Source organism: Mastomys coucha, unplaced genomic scaffold, assembly GCF_008632895.1.
Source record: "Mastomys coucha isolate ucsf_1 unplaced genomic scaffold, UCSF_Mcou_1 pScaffold11, whole genome shotgun sequence".
Classification (NCBI taxonomy): domain Eukaryota; kingdom Metazoa; phylum Chordata; class Mammalia; order Rodentia; family Muridae; genus Mastomys; species Mastomys coucha.
The window spans coordinates 16950501-16977472 of record NW_022196893.1 but is presented as its reverse complement, the minus strand read 5'-3'; the positions used below and the strand labels follow the sequence as shown (position 1 = coordinate 16977472).

Here is a 26972-nt window from a genome sequence, read left to right as displayed (position 1 = left end):
AGTGCTCTGGCAGCCCTCCTACGCTCTGCCCGGGGCCTGGACTTGCTCCATGGATTCGCAGTGACCAGCTCTGGGCAAGCAGGACTGATGCTCGCTTCCTCTAGTTGCTTCCCAGTGGCTCTGACAACATGCAAGCATGGGCTTCGGAGCTAGCCAGGCTGGCTTAAGTCCTTATGGCCGACTCGCGCTACATGGTGGGATGCCCCGGTCATCTGTGCCTCAGTTTACTCAACTGCAAGGCCAGGAGGATGTGGGGGTTATGAGAAAGACCAAGCACGAGATGCTAAGGGATTGAGCCTGCAAAAGCTTCTGTTCTGCCGAAGCCCACCTCCTCCTTACTCCGAAGGTCAAGATCTGGCCAGCAGGAGCCAGGAGGGGACGGCCAGCAAACAACTGTCCCAGAGTCTTCCCACTGTCCCTCTGTGTGTAACAGTACAAACAGTTTCAGATGCCTCTGAGGAACTCTGAAAATTCTGAGTTAACTGTGCTTGATTCATTAAAACCTTCCCAATTTTCATGGACTAGGTCACTCCTTTCCCAGACTCCAACTGCTTCCTCACCCCATCTGCAAAAGCACAGGCCAGGGCTGGGTTTTATGAAGCAACAGGCATCAGACAGACAGTTCAGAGGGAAATGTCATGTGGGGCCATCAAAGCCCAAAGTCCAAGTCCGTATCTTGGTCCAAGCCTTTCCCTGCACATGTCTGTGTTCACACTTACCCCCACGCATGCATATGTTTGCACATGCCTGCCCCCATCCGCACCTGCCCCCACACACATCTGTCCCATGCCCATACCACAGCATCTCCGGCTCACCCTGCCTCAGCTGTGGCCCATCCCATCCCCCAATAAGTACTTCCCCACACTCACGAAGAAAGTGCTTTTCCAGTAAGGCGATTTCCAGATGACCTTTGATCTCGTTCAGCCGATCGAACTCTGTCCTGTTGAAGTCCTGCACGCCTGCCGCCATGATGAGGGTCCCTGGACCAGCCTGGAAGGAGAATATCAAAAGATCAGAGGACCACACAGAAGCAGCCTTGCCTGATCCCAGTTGGTTTTAGGAGCCCTGAGAGCCTTAGGGTGGCAGTTGCAAGACAGATCACAAGGGAAGGTTTATTATGGTCAAAATAATGGCCAGAGGACCCCCATGAGCATTTTCCTGAACATCTGAGTCAAGGAAACATGGGCTCCACAACTGTGTACCACGGATGTTAGACAGTATGGATCTTCTCAGACCTGACACAAAGTTTTAAGAAATAACAAAGAAATCCAAATCCTATGTGAGGCCTGGGGAGATTGCTCAGTGGTTAAGACGCTTGCCACACAAGTACGAAGACCAGAGTTCGGATCCTCAGAGCTCTCACAAATGGCAGGTAGGCATGGTAGCCTAAATTTGGAATTCCAGCCACAGAAAGCAGAGACAGGGAATCACTAAGGCAGACAGGCTGACCATACTCACTATCAGTGAGCTCTGGGTTTGATTGAGAGATCCTGCCTCAGTGAATAAAGCAGAAGACTAGTGGAGGATGATTCCAGACATCGACCTCGTGCCTCCATTTGCATACATGTGTACATGCATGCACGCATACACCTACAAATGCAAGCATGCACATGCACACCACACATACCCACTTAGCAATGGGAAGGGGGGTTAAAACACTGAATAAAGTGTTAAACTTGGTTTCTGTTGTTTTGTTTTTGAGAGAGACTCAAAAGTAGATCTAGGGAAAAACAGCTTCTAAGGGGAACCAAGATGAGCACAGGTCACACCAGATCCTTCCTGTTGGTTCTCCAGAGAGCAAATTCTACCACTGTCCTGCCCCAGAGGCCAAGGGCTAGCTCTAGCCACAGCCACAGCCATAGGCACTAGATACAGCTATGCAGCCTGCCGACCACCCAGCCTCACCCAGCACTACTGCAGAGCCTCCCGGGCCAGTAAGAATGCACATGGTCATCCCCACACCTGCACCCTGCTATTGACATGGCAAAAAAAGAGCATGCGAATGCCTTGCAAGCAACAGAGGGGACCTGGCCATCTTGCCTGGATACCCTAAACTCTCCTAGGCAATAGGACACGTGTGTTGACAAGCCGCTGGGTTAGCTCTGTCGATATGTGTACCTTTCAGGGGCCATAGACTGGGATGAAGGGGCTGGAAGACCGAAGGCGCTTCACAAAGCCCTCCATTCCACGGATACCCTGCTTGTGCCCCTGGCCTGCACTCCCAGATATGTTTACCAGTGCACAGGTTTACAGGGACATGGACCAGGTTCCCTGGTACAGACAGTGACGTGTGAAAGTTTGGGTTGGCTGAAGGCTAAGGGGCCCCAGGGTTTCTCTCCCAAGCTCAAGGCTGACAGACGAAATCCCAGCTCGGAGGCACCTGTTCTAGAAGACCTAGGAGCTCATGAGTATCCCAGCACTCCAAAAACCCTGTCTAGGACAAGAATACTCACTCCCCCAAGAGGATATGCATCCCCGCCTATGTTCCAGGTCACATAGCAGTGGATCCCAAGAAAGCTCACAATCAGGTGGGCAGCTAGATGGCCTTCAGCCCAGAAACACCAGGCAGACATCTGTCCATAGGAGGCTCAGATCCAGCCAGCCCCAAAAGGAAACATATTGAGCCAGGAGAGAGCCACCGAGTCTGTAGTGGCCTGTGTGCAGGACTTCATATATACAGGTAAGCAAACCTTCAGGCAAACTCCAACATGGCTGCCTGTCTCCACTCCCTTTCTCATCTCAGCTAGCCCCTGGAACGTTAAAGGTGGCTGGGTAATCAGATGCCTGGAGTGGTTGCTTGTTAAGGGACTATGGGACTCACACACTTTCAGATGCAAACTTCAGGACACAGGTGACCGGCTCATCTCTAACCCAGCTCTGGGCTGCATGTCTACCTTCCTGGTGAGCACCTTAACTCCTAACTTGCCTTAACAGGTAAGCATGCTACACTCTCCCTTGGCATCGCCACTCAGGTTGGTTCTAGCATGTGTACCCCGATTTCTTTGTTTCCAACTCCTCTTGTCTGGGCACCTTCTCCGTGTGTCTGAGTCACGCCTCGCCTCCCTGCCCCCGGCAGACTCAGGCGAGACCTATCTTAAGAACGAGGTCATCAATGTTGAATTGAAATGGGATCCAGCAGCCCAGGAGCTCTGCAGCCTTCTTCCTACTATATCTCCAAGAAGTGCCCCACACTCTGAGTGCAGTCTGGGCTAGCCTACAAGGATATGCGTTAAATATTTCACTAGCTCTGCTCACAGACACCAGCAGGCTTACAGCAGGAGTATTCTGTTCGCTTAGCAGGCCTGTCCGAAGCCCCATTTGTCAAAGGACTGGCCCTACGGCAGGCGTCCCAGGTGAGCCAGGCCATGGGAGTAGGTACAATCCATTCAGGATAACTAAGGCCCTGCCCTGAAGATGACTAGCCATTAGGTAACTGTTTCAGTGACATATCAGAGAAGACCTCATGAGCAAGAAGCAAGCTCTACCCAGCGAGGAACCATGCTAAGGGCAGTCGGTGCTGCTGGCTCTCCACTCTCAAGTTCTCCCCTCCCTACAACCAGTTCCTCCCAGGACTTCCTCATGGGACGATAGAGGGGAGAGGGACCCTGGGAGTCCTAAGAAGGCAGTGGACTTGGCCTAGATTGCTTGGGAGATCCGATGGGGAGCAAAGACCCTAACCCTTGAAGAAGACGGTAGAGGGCTGTAAGCCCCAAGCAGCCAGCTCTCTAGTGAGAGCGACCTTTGTCTGCTGGAGCTATCACTTGGCTCCAAAGAGCCTCCCACATAGCCTGACCATAGGGGCTGAAGAAGAAAGTAAGGGACGGTCAGTGGTTAGTGGGAACAAAGTGAGGGTGTGTACCCAGGTCCCCTCATCCTAAGCACCTGCTTTGACCACTGGGGGATGCCTTGGAGTGGGGTCCTAAGACAAAACTGCTCTAGACAAGAATTCATTCCCCTGTTAGAAGCACTGACTACTTTTTCAGGGGTTGTGAGTTCAATTCCCAGCAACCACATGGTGGCTCGCAACCATCCGTAATGAGATCTGACGTCTTCTTCTGGTGCGCCTGAAGACAACTACAGGGTACTTAGCTATAATAATAAATAAGTCTTCAGGCCGGAGTGAGCAAACTTCGTTCCTAGCAACCACATGATGGCTCACAACCATCAGTACAGCCACAGTGTACCCATATACATAAATAAATTAATAAATCTTTAAAAAAAATAATTCATTCCCAAGGGGGAGTTGGGGGCGAACTCAAGGTCCTTTTTCAAATAAAAAGATAGCCACCTCAGCACAGTCACCCTGGCACTCCTTATGTCCTGTTTATGTGTGCTGGTCCCTCTAACAGCAAGGTCAAATTCCAGATCCCCGGCTGGGGTCATGATGGGACCATGGGATCCTGGAGCCTACAGGTAATGCCAGTTTTCAAAGCCCAGGAAACCAACCGGATTCAATGATGCCACTTCTCAGCCTGTCAGGCCAGGAAGGGTGAACACCCCAAGTGATGGGAGTAGAAAGGAAGCTTGGAGAGGAACCAGTACCTCCCAGCCTGTAAGCCAACCTTCCCAGAAGAGAAGGTAAACTGAGGTGTGGTGCGGAGACTGGCAGGGAAGGCAGAGGGGGCCAGAGAAAGGCCAGGTCAATCTGATGGGTTTAGCAAGCTCCTGCCCAAAGTAGCCAGTTCATCCCTGGAGGGCCAGCTATGCTCGAATGCACTCATTCACATCCCTGATTGGGTATCCTCACACCTGGCCTCAGGGTTTCCAACCAGCCAGTCAACTCTAGCAGCCTCAGGGCAGAAGAGGTCAAAGCTCAGGGACTCCCCTGACTCCAGCAGCACTGAAAGTAGGCCTAAGGGACTCGGCCAAGAGATCAAGGGCTCTAACAAGGGTGACAAGGCCCCAGGGTACTGTGCTGAAGTTCTGGTCTGAACACTTCTGCAAGCTTCCTGGTTCCCTGGCTGGCCCTTTCTCAGACTTAGTAAAGGTGTCTTGGGAGCCAGGGGTGTAGACATAGACTGGGGGTGGGATGATACCACTGTAAATTACACAACACAGTGAGTGCAGAGACGACCATCTCTCTCATGATAAAAGCCAGGCAAGTTGAGCTGCCATTTTTGCCTGAATTAGCTGACACAGGAGTTGGAGGGAACCCTAGGCAGAGGCCCAGGAGCACGGGCCTCTAGGCCAGCCACTGGGAGGAGGTACACTGCCTCGAGGAGGCCAGCTCTTGAAGTCTCTGAAGGCTCTAGCACTCTCCCGTGACTCACAGACCCAGCAATACTTCAAGCTGGAGAGCACCAGTGCCCCTCAGTGGGGAGGTCACTGAAAGCAGAGACATATTCCACGGTAGGAGCCGGAATGCCCGAGAGAAGCAGCTCAGTGGCACTCACCACAGAGCACTGGGGACTGGGGCATCTGTGCCACCCAGACCTCAGCGATCCACAGACCCTATGCATGGGAGTGGGGAATGGCCTCATCGCCTGGGAAGAACAGCATAGCAGTTCCATCAGGAGCATAGGGCCTCCGTGTGACCCAGTGACTCCAGATGCAAACAGCTGCTTGCGAGAAACTATATTCCTGGTGTTCTGATGTCTGTCAGAGCCCTAAAGTGGAAACAAACCTAGTGTCTACTGCTATGTGCATGAATAAACAAATGTGGTCCATCCAAACCAGGGGGCTTGGTTTTTTATTTTAATTAATTAATTAATTAATTAATTAAATTATTTATTTTAGGGCTGTTGTTTCATTTTGTTTTGGAGACAGAGTCTGTTATGTAGCCATGGCTGGCCCAGTAGTTGCTATATACCCTAAGCTGGCCTATGGTAATCTTGCATTTAGCTTCTTGAGTGCTGGAATTAGACATACCCTGACACTCCAGAAAATCAGGCACAGAGATACACTTGGGAGAACGCAGGGCCTTGCACGTGCTAGGTACTCTCTCCACTGCTGAGCTGGACCCAGCCCAAACCACAGGTCCTTATTAAGTCACAAAAAGAAAAGATGCCAGACACCAGAGGCCACACCTTGTGTCAGTTGTTTTACAGGAAAATGTACAGGATAGGAAATCCCAGGGCAGTGAAATGGCTCATCAAGGAAAGGCACTTGCAGCCAAGCCAGACAGCCTGAGTTCGAATCCTAGGACCTATATGGTGGAAGGAGAGATTCAACTCCCACAAATTGTACTCAGACCTCTATTGTCATGTCATGATGAATATAGGAGGATGGATAGATAGATAGATAGATAGATAGATAGATAGATAGATAGATAGACAGACAGACAGACAGATAGATAGACAGACGCTGTTCTTAAACTTACAGAGATACCCGTCTCTGCCTCTCATGTGCTGGGATTAAAGGCATGTACTACCATGCCTGGAAAAAAATTTAAGAATACGCAATGCCACAGAAGACACAGCAGGCCAGCAGTGGGCAGGGTTGAAGCAGGGGAATTACCAATGACCACTAAAGCATGCGCAGTCCCTCTAGGGCTGCACATACCCCGGAGACCACTGGCTCTGACTGACACAATGGCCCCCCTAATGCTGGGAGGGTGCTGCTGCTAACTGGTATCAAACCAACCCACCACTAAGGCTTCCATGTTGGTGCCTGGGCTCCCAGTTTCTCCATAAAGCTGTAGACCACGTCACCCCCAAGGAGGAACAGTACAGGTTCGGGAAAATATTTACCACTGTGCACCCTGACCTGGAATCCCTGGAGAGAGACCCCAGAGCAGAGTCTACACAAACTGCAACCAAGCCTCTGCAAAGGGTGTGGCCTGGGAGGAGCCTCCGAGTCGTTAGTTTATGTGTGCTGACACCTACCTGCATGGTAACAATGGGCCAGCTAGTATTGCCTCACTTAAGGCTCAAACCATGACAAACGGCAACACGTCCCCCTTTTAAACTGTGGGTACTGGAGGTTGGGTTAAGGGTAAACAGCGTCACCGAGTCCCTCTGCAACCAGTAATCTGCGACTCCACACAGTGACCTGAGTGAGCTTCGACCTGGTTTTCCATCAAGGCTGAACCCTTGGCAGAGATTGCCCAAGATTCCTGGCACCCAGGTTCCCCTGGTGCAGTTCCCCCACAGGGCCTCTAATGCTAGCAGGTACAAGAGGCGAGATCCCAGGTCTGACCTGGCTGAGACCTCTGCAGCAGCTGCTCTCAGCTGCAGCCCAGGAAGTGAAACCTACCTCCCAAGCCAACACATCCCCCAGGACCTTCCTGCCTCACAAGGAGTTTCCTACACATCAGAGGTGGCCCATCCAACTAGCACCATGCCCCAGCATGGCCCTTCTTGCTCTACATTCTCCAAACTAAACCTCCAAGCCACTAGACACCTAAAACATCTCAGCTTCATCTCTGGCCCTCCCTCACAAGGGCTCCTAGAATCCCCTAAATCCAGATGTTCTGCCTCCAGCTAAGAGCTCCATAGCCTGCGGTTTCCTCTCCTATTTCTCCAGCCGGCCTAGCACATGCACTTTCTGGGCCAACTCCCTTCTGCTTGAGATCAACTCACCCCCTATGCATCCCTGGTGATTACAACACACACCAGGGACAGCCCTTCTCCCTGTGACATCAAGAGAAGCAAGATAAGATAGGCAAATTTTAAGGGCACAAGCTTATCTGCCCTCTCTACCCAGTAGGTGTCCCAGTTCTAGACCAATGTCACCCAGAGTAGCCACCTGGCCTAGAATAATATGCCATTCCCTACCTAAGCCCTATTATCAACCAATACACAAGCCCTTGTCTGCCATGAGGGTCCCCAACTGTGCATGCATTTGGCCATGGGCTGAGGCTATAGACTCAGAATCTCCTGGCAACCCCATACCTAGCCAGATCACCACCACCAGTGGGTCCAGGGCTAGCCAGACATCCCAGGGCAGTAGATCACATGGGATAAAAGCACCTATGGTCACTCTTTCAAACTGCATTCTAACAAGATCCTGCAGCTGCTAAGTGGTCAAGCGAGGCTATGACTTGGGATGGCCATCCCTAGAAACCCATATGTTGTAGGATAGTTGATCCCACTGTGAGCCACAAGATTGTGTTATTTACTTAAAAACTTTATCTCTAGTTGTGGTGTGGTTCAGCCCTTAACACACACCTTTAATCTCTCTGGCTGGAATACAGAGACACCCTCAGTACACACCGTGAATCCCAAACAATGAAGGTAAAGTTAGTCTGAAGAAGGAAATACCCATGTTCAAAGTGATGCCCAATTGAGTAACAGAGAAAGTGACGAATTAGAGAAAGATTTGATAGAATAGGATATGCCCAACTCTTATGAGGAGAGAGAAAGAAAGGCAACTTAAGAGAGAGCAGCGCTGAGAGAGAAAGGGAGAGAGGGCAGTTTTACCGGGTCAGTTGCCCAGAGGTTGCAAAGTGAGAACAAGCTAGACAGAGGTGCAGGCAGAACAAGCCAGAGACTGAGAAGGAGCCAGAAGAGTAGAACAGATTGCCAAAGTTAGTATGAGGCCAAGCAGAAAAATTCAGTCAGGAGGCCAAGAGAGAAGCCATATTGAATCAGTCAGCATGGAGAGGAGTTTGAGCCAGAGCAGCTGAGTTGATCAGCTAGTCAGAGTTCAGTAAGAGCTAGAAAGGGTAAGCTTATTCAATTGTAAGTCTCAGAGGCTGAAAACATTCTAGGCCTAGATTAGACTATATGGAAGCTAGAGGCTTCCAGGACTACAGGAGAGTAAAAGTCACATTCACACCCATATACCACCCTCTTCTCCATACACATGTACACAGGTAGGGAGGCCCAGGTCTAGTCCCGTTCTACCACACAATCCTGGCTAAACACAGAGATGGACAGACAGAGTGACAGCCAAGACAACCATGCCTCAGCCTCTGAGTAGGTTCTTTCGGCCACTGAACCCAGAATCTCATATCGTGTGTGTGTGTGTGTGTGTGTGTGTGTGTATCTGTATGTGTGTGTGTGTGTGTGTGTGTGGCTGTATGTGTATGTGTCTGTGTGTGTATGTGTGTGTGTGTCTGTATATGTGTGTGTGTCTATGTGTATGTCTATATGTGTGTGTGTCTGTGTCTGTGTGTGTGTCTGTATGTGTGTGTGTGTCTGTGTGTGTGGTGTGTCTGTATGTGTCTACAGGCACACACACATGCATGTATATGTGTATATGTATGCATGCATGTGTGAGTATATATATGTGATAGTGTTCATGTGATTGTATGTGTGCATGTATGCATGTATATGCATATATGTATGTATGCATGCTTATGGGTAGGTGTAAGTGTGTGTGTGTGACCATTCTTGTCCCGAGGTGCTCAGTCCAAAGGTTCTCATCTTACCCAGACCCATGGCTTACACACTTCCACCCCAGTACCCGACAACATACCATTTTTCTGTCAAGTCTATATTATTCTGTATTGTCACCAGAAAAACAGGACACACCAAGCTAAAAAGCATGACCCACCCCCTAACGTAGCCACTGACTTTGAACTCTGGGAATGGCACCAGCCAGACACACCAGGAGGCTGAATAGGAAGGCAAGTGGCCCCACCCACCTGGCTAGGCAGCATAGGGCACACAGCCAGGCTCTTAGGAGGCAGCACCAGTAAATTATTAATCTTGCCAGGAGCGGTACATAGTCACCATCCTATTATGAAGCATTAATAATACAAGAGCTAAGAGAAGGCCGGTGATCGCAGTCACATCTGGAAAGATTACAGGCTCAGGGGTCGAGAGAGTACACTCAAGGATGCTGGGGTGCACACCACACCAGCCTGAGACTCAAGAGGCCTGTCCAGAGGAAAGACTGCAAGGTACTCACTTACCCAGCTCTTGTCTGCACTCCCCAGCCTGACACACCCATGAGACACAAGCTCTAGAAGGCAGGAGTCAAAGCCTTGCCTGGCTAGGGTTCTCCAGTGATACTGGGTGTCTAGGCAGTGAGCTCCTTGCCACTGGCTATTGTGGGTTAATGAGGGCTCAGCCAGTGGCTGGGTCAGTCACATACATCCTGGTATGGACAGACAAGGCTGGGTGCCAGTAGCTTTTATACCAGCCACTCCCTGCCCTGCCACTTCACCAATCCTGGGGGCGGGGGGCGGGGGGGGGGTGCGGAAGGTGGAGGGCAGCCAGGCTACAACACTGTATTTATATGACAAGTTTCCCAAACACCCAGAAAAAAAAAGATATAGCTTCTGGACAAAGCTCTGTGCAGGAGTCCCACCTAGACAAGGCCCTGTCCCGGTGGGTTCCGTGGGTTGTTGTGGACAGGCAACAAGAGACAGAGAATTGGGCTTCTGGCTGTGTCTAAGCAACCTGGTCAGGCATGAATCTTCCCATGTGCAGACCCAGCTTGGCCACCTATGAACTGGGTATACTACCCCTCCCCTGCCTCCACTGCCCACGTCAAGACTCAGGGCTTAGCATACTCACAGGGTCCCTGAGCTCCTCAGTGTCCCGGGGCGAGGGCCGTGGTGTCTTCAGGGGGATCTCGTCTCCACACTCGGTGTCCGAGGCATTTGGGGACTCGGCTAGATCAAGGAAGTCCTCTCTCTTGTGGCCTCTGAACCTGATCCTATCCAGCCTCCTGAGCATGTTCAGCACGGCACTCCTCGGCCTCACCTGGACATGACGGGGCGGTTCCCTGTAAGAGAATGAAGCACATCACTATCTGCCCGCTGTCTGCTGCCCCTGCCATGTTTGGTCCGAGCCCTATATTGAGGCTGACGGTGAGCACTTAGCTCGACGATGAATGGCCAGATCTGATCAGATCAGATATCACCCAACCATGGATAACCTGGCCGGCTGCTGAGGATCTGTGCAGAATCCTAACAGCAGAAGGAAGCCCTAAGTGCTCGGGGCCGGGGGATCCTGGCCATACAGATGGTCTAGCGCAGGTCACCACACTGATTAACTAGAGGCTGAGAAAGAAAAGGTTGACCACTCTCTAAAATGCTAAGAGTTAAAACTGGAGACTGGTCTTACTGCCGTACTGCCTATTACCTTCAAGACCAAGGCTGGGTCTCAGGTCACATCTGCCTCTATAGATTCCCTGCAGGCCCACTGGGACCTGTGGGAAAACGGGCAGGGACTGGCTCCATCATTCTTTTGTCTGCGCAATCTCCCCCCTTCACCTTCAAACACTGGCTTGGCCTGGGAGGCTCAGCTCCTAAAACCCAGTCCTGCCAGAAATAGACTCAGAAGCTGGGCAAAGGCCTTAGACCATGTCCCACTACACACTGCCTGCTGCATGCAAAGCTCATGTAAATTAACAGACAATGTGGACCAAATGACGGGCACCTCCTGGAGGCCTGTTCTCCACCCCTGTATCCCAACTGGACCAGGAGAGCTGTGGCAACCCTCAAAATCCCCCCTGCAGGGGGAAGGGCTGTTTTTCTACTGTGTCCAGCTGGCCTCATTCCCAGACCCACAGCAGGGCTGGCTAGGCAGGATAGGCCCCAGCTCCTATCATACAGCTTTAGGTCTAGATCAGGACCCATAGGCTGCCTTTCCCACAGATCCTGCCCTGACATCTTTAAGAGTCCTAGCACCCCAGGGTGCAGCACAATGATGCTCCCAGGTTCCAGCCTGCTCTGCGCTCGCCGTCTCACCGAGATGAGACGTTTATCTCTGAAACAGAAATGATCCCCCGACCAGGCCAAAGTATTCTGGGAATTCAAGATGACACATGCTGAGGGTCTGACCCCAGGCCTGGGCTTAGGCCCAGTCAACCACAGGATTGTTTTCACGCAAGGAAAACCGGGGGAGTGAACTGGGTTGGACTCGGTGCAGCAAGGCGGGAAGAGCTTCCTGTTTGGTGCAGGAGCACGGAAGCCCTCAGTGGACAGATAAATCACAGCCTGGACAGAGTCTTGCGACAGACAAGTCTGCCTGCCCCCAAGGCTCCTTCCTGCTCTCCTTGTCATCAAAGCCCTTGGCAAGACTCACTAATGGAACGCGCAAGTCCTCTGTCGAAATTGCTCTGGGGGTCAAGAGGGACTAGATCAGTTGTTAGAACGCTTGCCTAGCATGGACAGAACCTTGTGTTCAATCCTCAGCACTGTGGTGATACATGCCTGTCATTCTGGCACTTGGGAGATAGAGGCAGAGGGTCAGAAGTTCAAAGTCAACCTCTGCTACACAGCAAGTTCCAGGCTAGCCTGGACTATGTGAGATCCTGTCAGCAAAGAAAGCAAAGCAACCCGAAAGAAGCAGAGGGTGGGAGATTGGGGAAAAAAGGAAGGAAAGAAAAAGAATTTGCTCGTTCTAACAACAGAGCAATGGAGACATGTAGCCTATCAGCAGGGCCAAAGTGTGAGCACACACCAAGAGAAATGGAACAAGCCATAGGCAGTGTGGTGGGTGGGGCCAACAGTCACTCAGGGTGGAAGCAAATGCTAGCCACTTAGGAAACTTATCACATGCAGGAACTATGAATTTCAGGGGGACCAACAGGGCATTAAACTCAAAAGCATACAGAGCAAAACACCAGAGAAGAAATAATTAACAGTCTACGTTGAGAAAGTATTGGCTGGAGAGATGGCTCGGCGTAGTTAAGGGCACCAGTGGCTCTTCTAGAGGACCAGTTCCCAGCGTACAAGCTGGGCTCACCGCCATCCAAACTCCAGGTTCAGGGATCGGGTGCTCTCTTCGCACCTCTGCAGACATGTGATTACATACATCTATGTGGGCAAAGCACACACAACAGACATAATATAAAATAAATAAATCTAAAAAGAATGTTTAAAGAGACTGAAAAATTCACGAAGTAAAAAAAGATAGAGAATACTGGACAAATGTAAAAAAAAAAATTTAAAAAGCTCACACATGTTTAAAAGTTAAAGCATACACAATGAAATCGAAAATGCCACAGCCAGTGCAAAAGAGCGGTTCATATTTCCCAGGACTACATACATAAATGAGAGTGGGAGGTGGTGCACGGGGGATGACAGGGGGCAGTGAGGAGACCACTTCCTAGCTCACCCCAAAACTGGCCATGATGCCAAGCAGGAAAGCAATGCACACTAACACTGCAGGCGCTTCAGCATCCTAGAACACTGACGGCTGCAGAGCCAGAGGTCCTAGTCGTGGGATCCGATCCCACCATCAAATACAAAAGGGGGAGCACACCCTGTATGTGGAAATCCTCACCATGTGCCACCCTTACCCACTACCAGCCACATACAGGGTGGGTGCAATGGTGTGTGCATTGTGGCCTCACACAGGACATAAGCTGCCAATCACCGTAGCCCTGCGGTCACTGCAAATAGGTATGAAGAAACACAACCCTATCAGGCTGCTGGCTTAGAGTGGCTCCAGCAAGTCTCTCTCCAAATGCTCCACGGTGCCTTTCCATGGCTTTGTTCCAGCGACTTATTTACTATGGTAAGATGCACACACACCAGAGAATGTACTAAGTAAAGCACTTTTCAGGGTGCATTCAGTGGTGCTAACATGCATCCATCCTAGGATGCTCTCCGTCCTGTAACACCGCAACACCCGCCCCTTCCCTTCCTCATCCTGCTTCTAGGAACTTCAGGGCCTACGGCTTTAATTTAGAAAACTAAGATCAGGGGGTAGGGGAGAGGACCCAGTGGGTAAAGGGGCTTGCTATATAAGCATGAGGACCTGAGTTCAAATCCCTAGCACCGTGTAAAATGATGCACTCAGCCACACGCACACCTGTCGCCCTGATGCTGTGGGGGCTGGAGACAGGAGGGGCACTGGGGCTTGGGTGGATGCCAGTCTAGGTTTAGTTTTTGTGACAGACCTTGTCTCGAGGGAATAAGGTGGAGTGTGACAGAGGAAGACAGCTGAAGTACTCCTCTGGCTTCTGCATGTGAACAGGTGTACACACGAGCATGTGTGTGCACACACAAATAGAAAAAAAGAAGGAAGGGAGGGAAGGAGGGAGGGAGGGAAGAAGGAAAGAAGGAAGGAAACAAAACAAAACAAAACAAAACAAAACAAAACACGAAAGCAAAGCAGGTAGAAGGTCCCTCCCAACCTGATACTGAGCTAGCTCCCTTTGTTCGGGGAATGGCCAGCCCTGTTCCTGCCTCTAGAGGCTGCAGAAAAGGGAGGGTGGGAGGACTGCCAAGATGCTGAGGCAATGGGTACCTGGATGCAGGAGAACATGCGACCGGATGGGTACAGGCTATGTATGGATGAGCTAAGTAGAAAGCATGTTTTTACGTGGAGCTCTTGGCTCTCCGAGAGTTCCCTCAAGAGGGTTCCCCTGTCTAAGATTCTGCAGTTCCTTGGAACCAGGGCCAGCTTCCCCATTAAGCTTCAGCAAGCAAATGAGAAGAGGGAACAAAGGCAGGCTAGCATCTAGCTTGCCACCACCTGAATGGAAGGCATGGGAGGCTGACTACCATGGGAGTTCAGGTTCCCCGCCTCCTGCTCAGCTCCACACACAGTGTCCTGCTGAGCTGTTCACAGGGCACTGAAGAGAAAAACCAGGATGTATAGATTCCCCCCAAGCAAGGGGAACCAGAGGGCCTCCTCCTAGCACCCTCAAAAAGTTGAACTCTTCAAGCTTCAGAGGGGAAAGACCGAAACCTAAGCTACCAGAGATAGATCCCTTCTGACTTTCCCTGAAAACATCCCCTAGGGACCGACATCTGCCACACCCACAATGGCATCCCCTGCTGGCTGGAACAGTGTCTTACCCTCCCCAGGGTGACCACACCTCAACAAGAGGTGCAAAGACCTTATTTCCAGATGAACATGAACTCGGAGGACACTGTTCAACTCCACACAATCTGACTTACAGAGGAGGAAGCCTGGGCCATGGTTGCCTGGGACTCCCCACCTCCAGGGCTGGGCCTCCATGTAAATAAAGCAGGAGCATGGCCCACCAAGCCAACACTGTGCTTGAGCTTCGCCTGCGGCCCTAAGTGATGCCACTATATATCCTCCACAGGGTCCTCCAGTCCTTTCCGTGTCCAACTGACCACTGTCCCCAGGCCACAGAAAGAAGGAACTCTTCAGCCTGTAGCCTGGCTGCTCTGCCTACAACAGGTCCTTCGCCTACATCCACGGGAGCCCTGCATCCCGCCCCCCCCCCCACCAGAACTCTCTGCAGCTACCTCACATCTTTTCCCCTTGTCCTGTCAAGGTCTGTGTAGTGGCCAATCCTGAGATGGAACAGTTCCTTTGCTAGTTTCCATAGTAGCACTAGAGCCTCACGTGGGCGCTGCACTCCTCCTCAGCCATCTCCATGGGCTATACCAGACTCTACCTTGACCAACTAACATGGAGGGGAGTGTAGTTTTCTCTCCAGATCAAGACAGATTCATACGAGCGGGTGCTACCTGGAACTCAATGCCCCACAGTGAGTCACAGACTCCCTCAAGGCAGTGACAGACACGCAGAGTACAGTCCACCACAGCATCAGCCGTGCTGTTGGCTGGACCATCACCACACCTCTGTCTGGAAGGAGACATGCTTAAGCACACCCCCAGCTACAACTGGTCAGGGGCATATTTCAAGGACACAGTGATTGCCAGCTTTAGAGCTGGGGAGGCCAAAGGCTCTGAGTGGATGGTGCCGCCTGCCCAGGTTTTGATGATCGGGGATCTGCAGGCCCTAGCAGGCCAGGATAGTGGGTGCTCTCTGCTCTCTAGGCTCCCCCAGCTCAGGTGGCCTGCTGCCAGTCTCCCAGCCTCTCTCTCTGCAAATGTACCCTGGAGTGCCACCACACATCGTGCTGGAAAGCCGCTGAATGGCTCCCAGACACACAAAGGAGGCAGTGTGTGAGAACCCCGGGCTTGGGAACCACAAAGGGCTTTATTTCCCTTTCTAAGCTCAAGACTTAAAAAATAAAAAAGAGCTGCCAGCCTTAGCACTTGGCCCGGGACCAGCACTGGCTCACCTTCCTGCAGATGAAAACTCCTCTTTGAATTCACACTTAGGACACACCAGTCTGTAACCCACGACCTACCAGCTGAGGCACAGCCGCAGTCTTCAGCCCTCCTCATCGGGTAGCTCTCTCCCACAGATCCCCAGATAAACCACATCCTCTTTCCCATTGGACGCTAACCCTTGCTCTCGCATTAACAATCCCAGGGGTCCCCAGCTGCCAAGCAAAACTGAGCCGCCTGGCCCTTGGCCAAATCTTTCTTCTTGGGAAGGTGGCCCCTAAGCCTCAAGGATATGAAGGGGGTTAGACTTCCCATGGTCAGGCGACCACATCAGAAGATGTTGTGAAACACTGTCCCCTGGGCGGAACCGCCATTACCATCTTCAGCAGAGTGTCTGAGACGACTTGCAAGAGACCCTTTGCTCATTTCCCCTCACAGAAGAGAGTGGAGAGGGTCACTTGGCCCTCCCTGCACACATCTCTAGCTGTAAGTAATTCCGCCTAAGCCACACGTGACCCTGTAGCACGTGACAGCGTATACAAAGTAAGGAACCTTAACTGAAAGGACGGCTCCCTTTATGCAGCCACGGAGAAACTGTCATCCATCTATGCTGGGTTCAATTCCTAACACTCACACTGTAACTCCAGTCCTGGGAGGATCTAACGCCCTCTTCTGGCTTCTAGAGGCACTACAGGGACAGGGTGAATGGACATCCATGCAGGTAAACACTCATACACATAAATTAAAAAAAAAAAAAAAAAAAAAAGCACTGATGAGAACAAGCACATAATGCCTCTGCTTGTATTCAAGCTTCCGGCTCACAGATACTTTTTGGTGACATGTCCCCTTGGAGGTCACCCACATACCCTTGCAGGCAGTGCCCCTCCCCCACATGCTCTGAGTAAGACCAATAAACTCATTGGTTGACCAGACTGAACTTTGGTGGAATTGTTATGTTGATGTGTTGGTGGTGGCCTGTCTGGGGTGAGCAGACATTTGTCTATGCCTCTCCAAGAAATGCTATGCAGCAGCTGGGAGGGAGGGGTTGGAGCCACAGTGGATTCCAAGGCTTTGCATGGTGACTGGGGTGAAGAGCAGGAGACACAGGTTCTAATCCATATCCCAACCCTACTTCCACCTTGCTGACTGCCCCTGCAGCAGTGACAGACACAAGCATCCCAGCACACGCACAAAGCTACCAACCAATCCATCTCCCTAAACCAATAAGCAACCCCAAGGCCTACGGTGTTACCCAAGATCCTGTCCTTACACTCCCATCTGCTCCTGGCCACTGTCATTCCAGCACCAGGTCTGGGATATTGGCTCAGACCTTAGGGTGTCGAGATCTGCCCAAGCTCTAGGTGCATTTGGGGGCCACCTCCTGTACCCTAGGTCCACACCATGGTCCTGTACCCTGGGCAACTGATGGCAACCCAGATGCACCTGATTGGGGGTCCTGAATGTTAAGCTGGCTCTGTTGTAGGAAATCTGTCAAAGAGGGCAAGGGTTTAGATTTCAAAAGCGCCCACACCACACGGGTGTGGTGGTGCATGCCTTTTATCCCAGAACTTGGGATCTCTGTGAGTTTGAAGTTTACATAGTAAGCTCCAGGACAGACAGAACTACACAGTGAGACCCCATCTAATAAAACAAACAAACAACCCAAACACACACATACACACACACACACACACACACACACACACACACACACACACACACCATTCACAGTTAGCTCTCTCTACCCGGGATCAAGATGTATGCTCTTAGCTACTGCTTTAAGGCCATTCTGCCTGCCTGCTGCCATGTTCTCCACCATGATGGTCATGAAACCAAGAGCCCCAAATTCAATGTTTTCTTTTGAAAGTTGCTTCGATCATGGTGTTTGTCACAGAAATTCAAAAGTGGCTAAGACAGTTTATGCTGCTTCTTGAGGATCTGGAATGAATCTTACCATCCTGTAAGTACCAATTTGAGGACAGAGCTACATCTGCAAATACCCTAGTGGTGGGGAAACAGGAGCTAGGCTGGATCACCTTCCACTAGATTAGCCCCAGCCATGTGGTGCGGTGGCAGGGACAGCCTGAAGCCTGCAGCCTTGGCTGTGTGATTTCAATCACATGACTTCTCCATGCCCTGGGTTCTCCTGCTAGAAGATATAGTGAGGCTGTAGAGGGTGACCTGATACAGCACCAGGAGGACCAAGCACCAGGTCTAGCCAACTCAAGGGACAGTAAGTGGCAAAGACAAAGATCTACTTTCCAAAGGAGACCAACAAATATTCTTTAGCTCCCCGTAAATCTTCGTCACATAGCCACTGGGCACTATGGTGGCCCTCCTATCTAGCAGGGGGTGGAAGAGAGAGTAGGTGGTTCTGAGACTACCCTAAGACTGTCTCCAGGAGCTTCTGGGCCATCTCAGTGGGGGGAAGGGGTGAGACATGGACCAGGCGTCAGAACAGAAGGACTCTGACACCCAAAGTATAAATGTGTTTGAGGACAGGGAGCAAGGCTTCTCTGGTCAGCCACTAGCCACCAAGCTCTTTGTCTCCACCTGCCCCTCTTTGTCTGCATTCTGTCACCAGGTCCCTCAGTAGCTCTTCATGGTTAAAGCTGAAGTGAGCTCCTACAGCCAACTAGTCCTGGCCACCTGGACTATATGCAAACCCTGCCCACATAAAGACCATCTCCAGGTGGCCTGGTCTCCGTACAGGCTCATTCCACAGAACCCCAGGCAGATGGACCATGCCATTGGGACTCTAGCACACCTAAGAGACCCCGGCACTTGCCCCAGGCCCCTACAGTTCCTGAAACAGAGAGACCTGGCTCCAAGGAGACCCTCCTTTCTCCTGCGGAGAACACAGCCTGCACTGGCAGTGGCAGCAAAGCAGCCTGGGTTGGAATGTTGTTGCCAAGCATGGTCGCTCCAGGGCTTCTACCTTCATGCCAGAAGGCCAGCATCTCATTTGTGTTGGCCCCTTCCTTAATTCACAAGAAGTGGAACAAGCTCCCCAACCATCCATCCGGCCCCACCCGCAACACACACCAGATCTCCCTTAGTTCCGGTCACCACACTGAGGGGTTGCTACTGCCGATCCAACTGATAGCTGGGGAAAATGAAGCTTGGGAAGGCAAGCAGGCTAAGAGGTAAGACAACAGCAATCCACGTTGATTCCAACACACTCCAGAGCTCCAAGCCCAGACATCCTTCCCAGTATAATGTAGCCCGCAGGTCCCTCTGCCTCTGAGACTGGGTGGGAATCTAACAGAGCAGCCACACACAGCTTCATCTAAGAAAACAAAGCTTGCGGGGAAAACCTGCAGTTCAGCAGGTAATTGAGCAAAAACCTCTATTACATAAGTGACTACACTCAGCATCGGGAAACCCACGCAAGAATTCCTCACTGGCAAAGCATTCTTTCCCCAATCCCAGCCATTCTCAAAGCAATGGAACCAATGGGGCACCTGCAAGAAGCCCTCTGCGGTTCCTGGATACAGCCTGTCTCCCTGCCATGGCCCCGGCCCACATTCCAGAAGGCAGAATGTGGCACCATCCTTGATCTGAAAGCGTGCAGCTCACTGTGGGAACAGAGCTCCGCAGATGGTGCTATGGGAAGCCCACTGGCCAGGTGGGATGGGGGCCATCTAGTCCCTGCCCAACTGCCTGTCACAGTGCCAACAGGCATGGTTGTGTGCCAACAAGCATTTACAAAACCAGGCTGAAACAGGTAGCTATATAGACCTTCCATCCTAGATCAACGTGTCTATGAAGAGAAAGAACTCCACAAGAGGCCTGGGAGTGAGTGGCCCACTAAATGGTTGGACAGGCCAGCAAGAACCTCAGCCTCATGACCAGCATTAGCGCTCCGCTTTCAGAGGCCTGAGGAACACACACCCTGAAGGCAGGAGCAGGGCCAGGTGGGAACCGCATAAATCCAGGCCACACAGAGACAGAAGAATCCAGTAAGAACTCACACACTGCCACTCACCCTCGTATCCTCCTATCTGTGCTGTGTGCTGAGAGGCAAGAGAACCTACAAGATCATCATCAGCTATAGACACAGGGAGGAAAACTGGCTGTGAACGGTCACAGTGCCTGGCAGTGGCCAGGGCTGTCCCTTGTTCTCCCAACCAAGCACACAGTACAGAAGATGTCATAAGATCCAGATCAACTCCAAACAGGACCGTCACTTGAGGGTTCAATTAGAGGCAAATCTACCTAGGATTGACCAGCACTCAGCACTCAGAGATCCAGCTGGCTCTTCTACTCACAGTGGCAAGCATATGTCGGGCACCTGATCATCAATGAGCCCCATAAGAACACTGGATCCCATGCTACCACTCGGAGACTCCAGGTCGTGTTCCCAGAACCCTACACAGGCTCTTCCATGTCCCCAGGGCACACTAACAGGAAAACTGGATCCAATGGCTTGTGGGGAACTCCCCAGGTATGCAGAGGACTTGAAGCACTCCCTCCTGCAGGCTGGAGAGAGGTCCTTGAGATCCGAAGTGAATCACTTTTGCACAGTTCAAAAGTTAAACGACCCAGAGAAGCAACACTTCCTGAGGAGTGGAGACTTTCCAATGGGCCAAGCTGTGTGCGCTGCGCGGGGAACTCCCAGCATGGTAGCTTCTGTTCTGAGTCATCGCCATGCCGGGGTGGGCTTTACAAAGATGTCAACGATGCCTTTGATCTTCTGTAAGTAGTAAGTAACCCCAATAGATTCACTGGCTCACTACGCTGGACTTGGGTGCGATCATTTCTTTGGTTTACTGTCCGGGCCCTATCTGGGGTGGATGGAAGTTTATTCATGTCCATTCATATACAACCAGACACAAAGGCTCACACCAGGTGAGTGACGAGCCCAGTGCGAGTCCAGAAAAAGTCCAGTGAGTCCCTAATTGAACCTGACTCTGGCTTTAAACTGCTTCCCAGCTGAAGAGCCCACAAGCCACCAAACCAGGTTCCTTCCCTCCAATCACTTCTAGTTTTCTTAGTTTGGCTCGGCTGATATTAGAGCATGCCTGAGACTCTCACATTGATCGGGCAAGCCCTGAATGTGTACCAAATGGCACTGCCAGCACAGGACAACTGCTATCAAATATTTTGTCTAAACCAGTACTCACCAAGGAGATGGTTCCTGCCTGGCTGGCAGCCCCCAAGCCCTCAACACCCCTCACTTGTAGCCAGTGCTTTAAAACTCAAGTCTCAACCAGGTGTCAGAGGTTCACACCTTTTATCCTAGCACTCAGAAGGCAGAGAGATGTGAATCTCTGAGTTTGAGGCCAGCCTCATCTATAGAGTGAGTTCCAGGACAGCCAGAGCTACACAGAGAAACCCTGCCTCAAAACAATAATAACAAAAACCAAACCAAACCAAACAAAAAACTCTCAAGTCCCATGGATAGGAGAAAAATTGAAAAGCAAGTTGCAAAGCCCTTTGGGTTCAACTGAAGCCTACAACCCAGGTAACCTGAAAGCTGTATGTTACAATCAGAGCTGGCCTTAAGGCAGAGCCTTCTGGTAGCCCAAGGTCAAGGTGGTAGAAAGACAGTGTTCCTAGGAGTGCTGCAGTCTGAAAGGACTTCATGGGAGGCTCCCAGACAGCCAGTACTGCTCAGGAACATTAAAAACACTACCTACTAGGTGTTCTGGGTATACCTACTATGTGCCAGGCATGCTGCTTTTCTTTTCTTTTTTTTAATCATCCTTGTTTGAGACAAGATCTCATGCTGGAGCCAAGGCTGGCCTGTTATTCACTATGTCCCCAGGTTAGCTCCAAACTAGCAGCAATCCTCCTGCAGCAGCCTCCAGAGTGGCAGGACTGTAGACATGAGTTTTAGGCAGATTTGATTTTGGGGCTGGGGTGCAGACAAGGAGAGGGTGATGTTTCTGGAGCCATGAAGGCTGGTCTCAAGAAGAAGAAGAGTGTCCCTAGCCTGGGGGACAGATAGTGATGGCCCAGGACGGCCACTCCACTGAGGTAAAAAACCGGCTGCTGGATATGCAGGGAAGGCAGTGTGGCCAATGTCCTCTTACCAAAACAAACCAGAGAGGAAATGGCAGGGCAATCTTCTTAAGGATCATCTCATTCCAAGCACAGTATGGGGCTCCAAGTGACCTGTGACTCACAGAGGGGAGAAGGCGGTGGTCAAGACTCAGGAAAAGAGCACAAGTCGCGGATATCGAAACCAGCGGGCAGCTCAGGGTTCATCTGGGAGACTCAGCCAGATGACATGGGGCAGCAGAGGTGGCACTGGCCACAGGTAATTAGCTCATCCAGTCGTCAGGCCAGCTATGCTCCGTGGAGGACAAGCGACCTGCTTGGCACTTTCCCAGGCCACACCTCGGTGAAGCCCGTGGACAGCAGCTGGGTTCCCTGGCTCCTCATCTCTGTCTCCAGGCAGGACACACACTAAGAAAAACCCTGCAACTTTCTATGGTCATTACAGACGCCTTCCTTTTTTAAGAGTGAAGAAACAGTAATCAGGGAGGGAAGATACGGCCATCGCAAGGTAGAAGATGGAATCTGGCCTGGCTGCTCTAGTCCTCTTCTGGGGCCCCCGCCAAGATGAGAGCCCAGGAATGAGGCAGGGTGAGTGGAGGACCTGAGGGGCCTGTTTCCAGGCAGCTGTGCTGGCCTAGCTTCTAAAACCAGCAGCTGTGGTGGTGGTGGCAGTTGTAGTGTGTGTGTGTGTGTGTGTGTGTGTACAGTCACAACCACAGGGGACCATGGAGAGCAGCAGGAAGGCAATCCCTCTAAGATTGAAAAGACCCAGTGACCCAGCAAGCTGATCTCTGAATCCACATACAAAGGAATGGAGTCAGCAGCCGAGGCTGAGGTGTCCACACACCTCTGCTCAAAGCACCTACGGAAGTGCACGGGGCCATCTTTGGGCTGTCCTGTCACAGCGGACCCTGTGGAGAGCTACAGCGATGCTGGTGCCTCTCTTCTCTGTCCTCCTCCTCCTTGTCGTCCTCGTCCTCCTCTTCCTCCTCCTCCTCCTCCTCCTCCTCCTCGTAATTTTTCTAAGTGAGTTTGTGCTGTGGATGCTGACACGTAGTGGGGTTGTCACGGACATTCTTCAGTAAGTTAGTAAATATCTTTAAAGTCTTTTTGCTTTAACTTCTGGTACAAGAGGCAGCCATAGACATGACCAACAGAAACACAGCCTGGAATGTCCTCAGCCCCCGAAGGCTGTGAGGAAACCAAGGCGGAGGCGGGGACCAAGCAGGAAGGAGTGGGAGGAGGCAGGGGCGGAAGGTAGACTCTGAGGCCTCCCGAATAGACACCAGGCGACCAGTGGACAGCGCGCCTGTGACCTCTGACCTGCCACTAGGACTTGGAGGACTGAAGCAGGTCTTACAGGGAGCTATATCCAGGCATAATCTAGAAGAGGAGCCAGGTCGAATCTCACTTTATTTTTATTATTATTTTTTTAATTTTTTGGTTTTTTGAGACAGGGTTTCTCTGTGTGGCCCTGGCTATCCTGGAACTCACTCTGTAGGCCAGGCTGGCCTCAAACTCAGAAATCCGCTTGCCTCTGCCTCCCAAGTGCTGGGATTAAAGGCGTGCACTACCACCCGCCCAGCTGAGAGTCTCAATTTAAAGAGAAGGCCAGAGGAGACCCAGAACATCACTCCTGACACAAGGCCAGTGAAGGCACCCATCTCCTTTCTAGTTAAGGCACCCATCTCCTTTCTAGTTAAGACACCCATCTCCTTCCTGGTCACAGCCAGGAACAGCCTTGATTCACCTGACCTAGCCGAGGACCCAGAGGGCAGAGTCAAGGCTGGTGGGTAGCTCTTTGTATGAATGTCACAGTAAATGTACTGTCAAGAAGGACACAGCCAAAGATGGCTCTGCAAGTGGCCACTGTCCACAACACCCACTGATAGGGAGAAGCTGGTACTCAAGGGTGAGGCTAGAAAAAGGTGGGTGGATGTTAGCCTGGAGGCCAGCAGGTGGCTTGGGCAAAACCACATGATGCCAGCATGGAAGCTGAGGGAGTGGAGAGTGTCAGAGCCAGGGCTCCTTCCCACCCTGACCAGAGGTCACTGTGGATAAGGGTTGCTGGGAAGGCAAGACATAGCTGGGACAAGGTCCTCAGTGACCCAACTTTATCCTCATATATCTACCTGATAGAGGTCACGGCTTCGTTACTTCTGGGCCTTTTGGCTGAGATCAAGTGGGGAAGCTACCACCCCATTACGAAGAAACAACACAGAGAACCTCAGCAAGATGGGACAGTGCCCTTCTCCTAGTCAGGCCTCCAGGCTTCACTACCACGGGCTCATGGTCCAGGCCTCACTACCACAGGCTCATGGCCCTGTGGACCTTACGCCAGTACTTGTGAGCCGTTACCCTCTTACCGCAGCATGGCTTTGTCCCTCCCCAACACAAAAAGCAAGGGCGGAGACCCAGTAGGGCAGGGGGCCCCTCCAGACTTCTTTTGGTCATTGTCAACATCACACCACTCACACACAACAGTGGATTGACATTACACTGACCACCAGCCCCATACAAGCCCTGTCTCCAAACACGCACACTACCCAGAACCCTTCCTATACACAGCTGCCTCTTCCTGCCTCCCCACAGAAGGTCTCTCTTCCAGGAAGTCCTCCCTGACTCCCACAGTCCTCACGAACCTCTTATCTTCAGTGCACAGCAGTCCTGAGGTACCTGCACACCTTTGTGGGCCCACACATGTGTATGGGTTACCTGTGTGAGCTCGTACACCTGTACACCCGTGTGAGCTCACTTAGCCATGAGGGCTTGCTTGAATACATCTGCTCCCCAGCGCTGAGCTCTCTTGCACACCCTTCTCTATTGCCTGTGCGTCTCACTAAGGTCCCACATCCAACATTTGCCCTTTCAGTGAAGACCAATGTGCTAGACAGGCCCAGGATGCAGCCCCCAGGTGAGAGAGAGCTCTGGGCAGCCACTTCAGGAACTGTTACAGCCAGTGGGAACATATTATGGAGGGCCTGGTATGGCCAGTCTTAAGGAACTAGGCAGGAAATAGTCAATTTCCAAAACAGTTTGAGGAGAATATTTTATGACTAAAGGTCAGGACACATCCACAGAACCCCCACCCATTGCCTGTTTCAGGGTGCTTTGGTCTATAAATCTCCTGATTCAGTTTCCCCATACCCCAATAAAATTAGAAAATGGAAATCGGTAAAGAACACTGGGTTTGTTTGGAGCTATTTAACAAGAGGGGCGAAGAAGTCTAAAGCCATGTATGTGCTATCTTACAATTTATAGACTATTTTGAGGCGAAGGCCAGGATTTGGGCAGAGACAGGTTAATGGCCCTGTGGTGTGGGAAAGGATGCGTACACTCTGGGTTGCACTAGTGTGGCTGTTCTGCCACAGAGTTAACTCATGTCTAAACCAAAGGAAAGAGAGCATTAAAGATCCCCCGACTTAAAATAATTGTGGACTGTGGCATGTAAGGTCTTCTCCTGCCCTGAGCCTGGCTCTTTGTCCCCTGGCCTCTCCTTTGGGAAGTGTAGAGTGCGAGTCTTTTGTGTCTTCTGTGTAGATCAGCTTCTGCTCCCAATCCCACATGCCTGTCACTCACAGACATGAGCAAAGGTGAGGGGCAGCCATGGAACTGTCTCTCCTCAAACTGTCTCCTCTCCGGTCAGGGCTTCCGTGACACTTGTTTCATAAGCAGCAAGCTTCCCAGGCAAGGTCCAGGCTATGGAGAGAAAGGTCGCTGGTGGCCAGACACAGCTGGGGCGCTCACTAACTTACTGGTAAGAAGACATCCCCCCCCCACCCCACAATGGGGAGTCCCTACCCAGCAAGGACTATGAGACACCCACCCATGGCTTTCTCTAACCAAAGGCAGGATGGTATAACCCAGAGGTGGGTGGGACTACTGCACTTCGAGGGACTGACGGTTGGGTGGGACATTCCCATCTTCCCCAGAGCACAGAGTCTTGTTTAGAAGAACAAAGTTCATTGGCTACTTTGGGTTGTCGGGTAATCCTACTCCAGGTGATATTAATTCTCTATCAACGAGACTATCCAGAAGGAAAAGCCGACAGCCAGCTCAGCATCAGTATCCCAGAATGCACAGCTCCCGGTGTACCCAGGCCCACACCCACTCAGCTTAACAGGAGAAATACCTGCCCTGGGCCCCAATGGGCACAGATCTCCAAGGGTCTCCTGTTTGCATGTTCTGGATTCTCTTAAGGTCTTAGACCACACAGACCTGACGTCACAACATCTCAGCAGATGCCAGGTACACATCTTGACCTTCCCATGCCTGTCCCCAGCATTTTCCATGCACGCCTCCCCTGGTTCATTCACCAGTCCCCCCGACTCCCCAGCCCCAGCCTGAAATAGGCCTCAGGGCAGGCAAGGGCATCTCCTCAAGAGCTCCCGAGTCTCCGGAGTCCACACAGCTGTGGACTTGACTTTCAGCTCCTGTATCCATAATCAAGTGTCCCTGCTCTCCAGGAGCTCAGAGCCACACCAAGGCCGTATTACCGTTAAGGTCCCCTAGTCTACAGTCGAGGGCTCCCATCGCTTTTGCAATGGGTCCTTGCTGAGAACTAACCCCCACATAGCTCAACCCACACCCAGAAACATCCATGAGCCAGGACCCGACAGCTGGCAAATCCTAAGTCATATCCTGCTGCAGAGCTCCAAAGGAACGTTGAAAAAAGCCCCTCCCAGATCCAGACCAGCATCACCTGGATCAAGTCCCGAACCTTCTACAGTTAGAACACAGGGACAAGAACCAAGATGGGAGCTGACATCTCCCTCCTGGACCAACACCCCCCATACTCTGCTTTCTGTCCACACACCCCACTGTCCCCTCCCTCCAACAACCTTATCCCCCAGCTCCACTTATCATGGCAGCAAGAGAACCCCAAACATCTCAAAGACTCACCGGAGTCCCACCAGAAAACGGCCACCGCAGTGAAACCCTAATAAACTAAACTGAAAATCAATAAATGCATCTGACCGGAATAGACCACTCTCTGCTTTGAAAGGTGACAACAGCCAGAGCTGTGTCAAACATAGTCCTTCCACACAGAAGCCATGGAGCTGTGTAAAGTTGTTGCAAACAGTAACTTCAGATTTGAAAAAAAAAAAAAAAAGGTGCACTTGTT

General features: G+C 51.5%; 1 protein-coding gene across 3 annotated transcripts in view; it reads right to left on the bottom strand.

The window, feature by feature from the left end:
* Gramd4 (GRAM domain containing 4) overlaps positions 1-26972 on the bottom strand; it is a 79343-nt gene that overhangs the window by 34875 nt on the left and 17496 nt on the right. For all 3 annotated transcript variants that reach the window (XM_031352149.1, XM_031352141.1, XM_031352131.1), the window contains exons 2-3: positions 10407-10617; positions 870-990 (exon numbers count right to left, since the gene is read on the bottom strand). In XM_031352149.1, the coding sequence (XP_031208009.1) occupies positions 870-990; positions 10407-10568 (283 nt within the window). In that variant the 5' untranslated portion in view covers positions 10569-10617. The remainder of the gene's footprint in view (positions 1-869; positions 991-10406; positions 10618-26972) is intronic.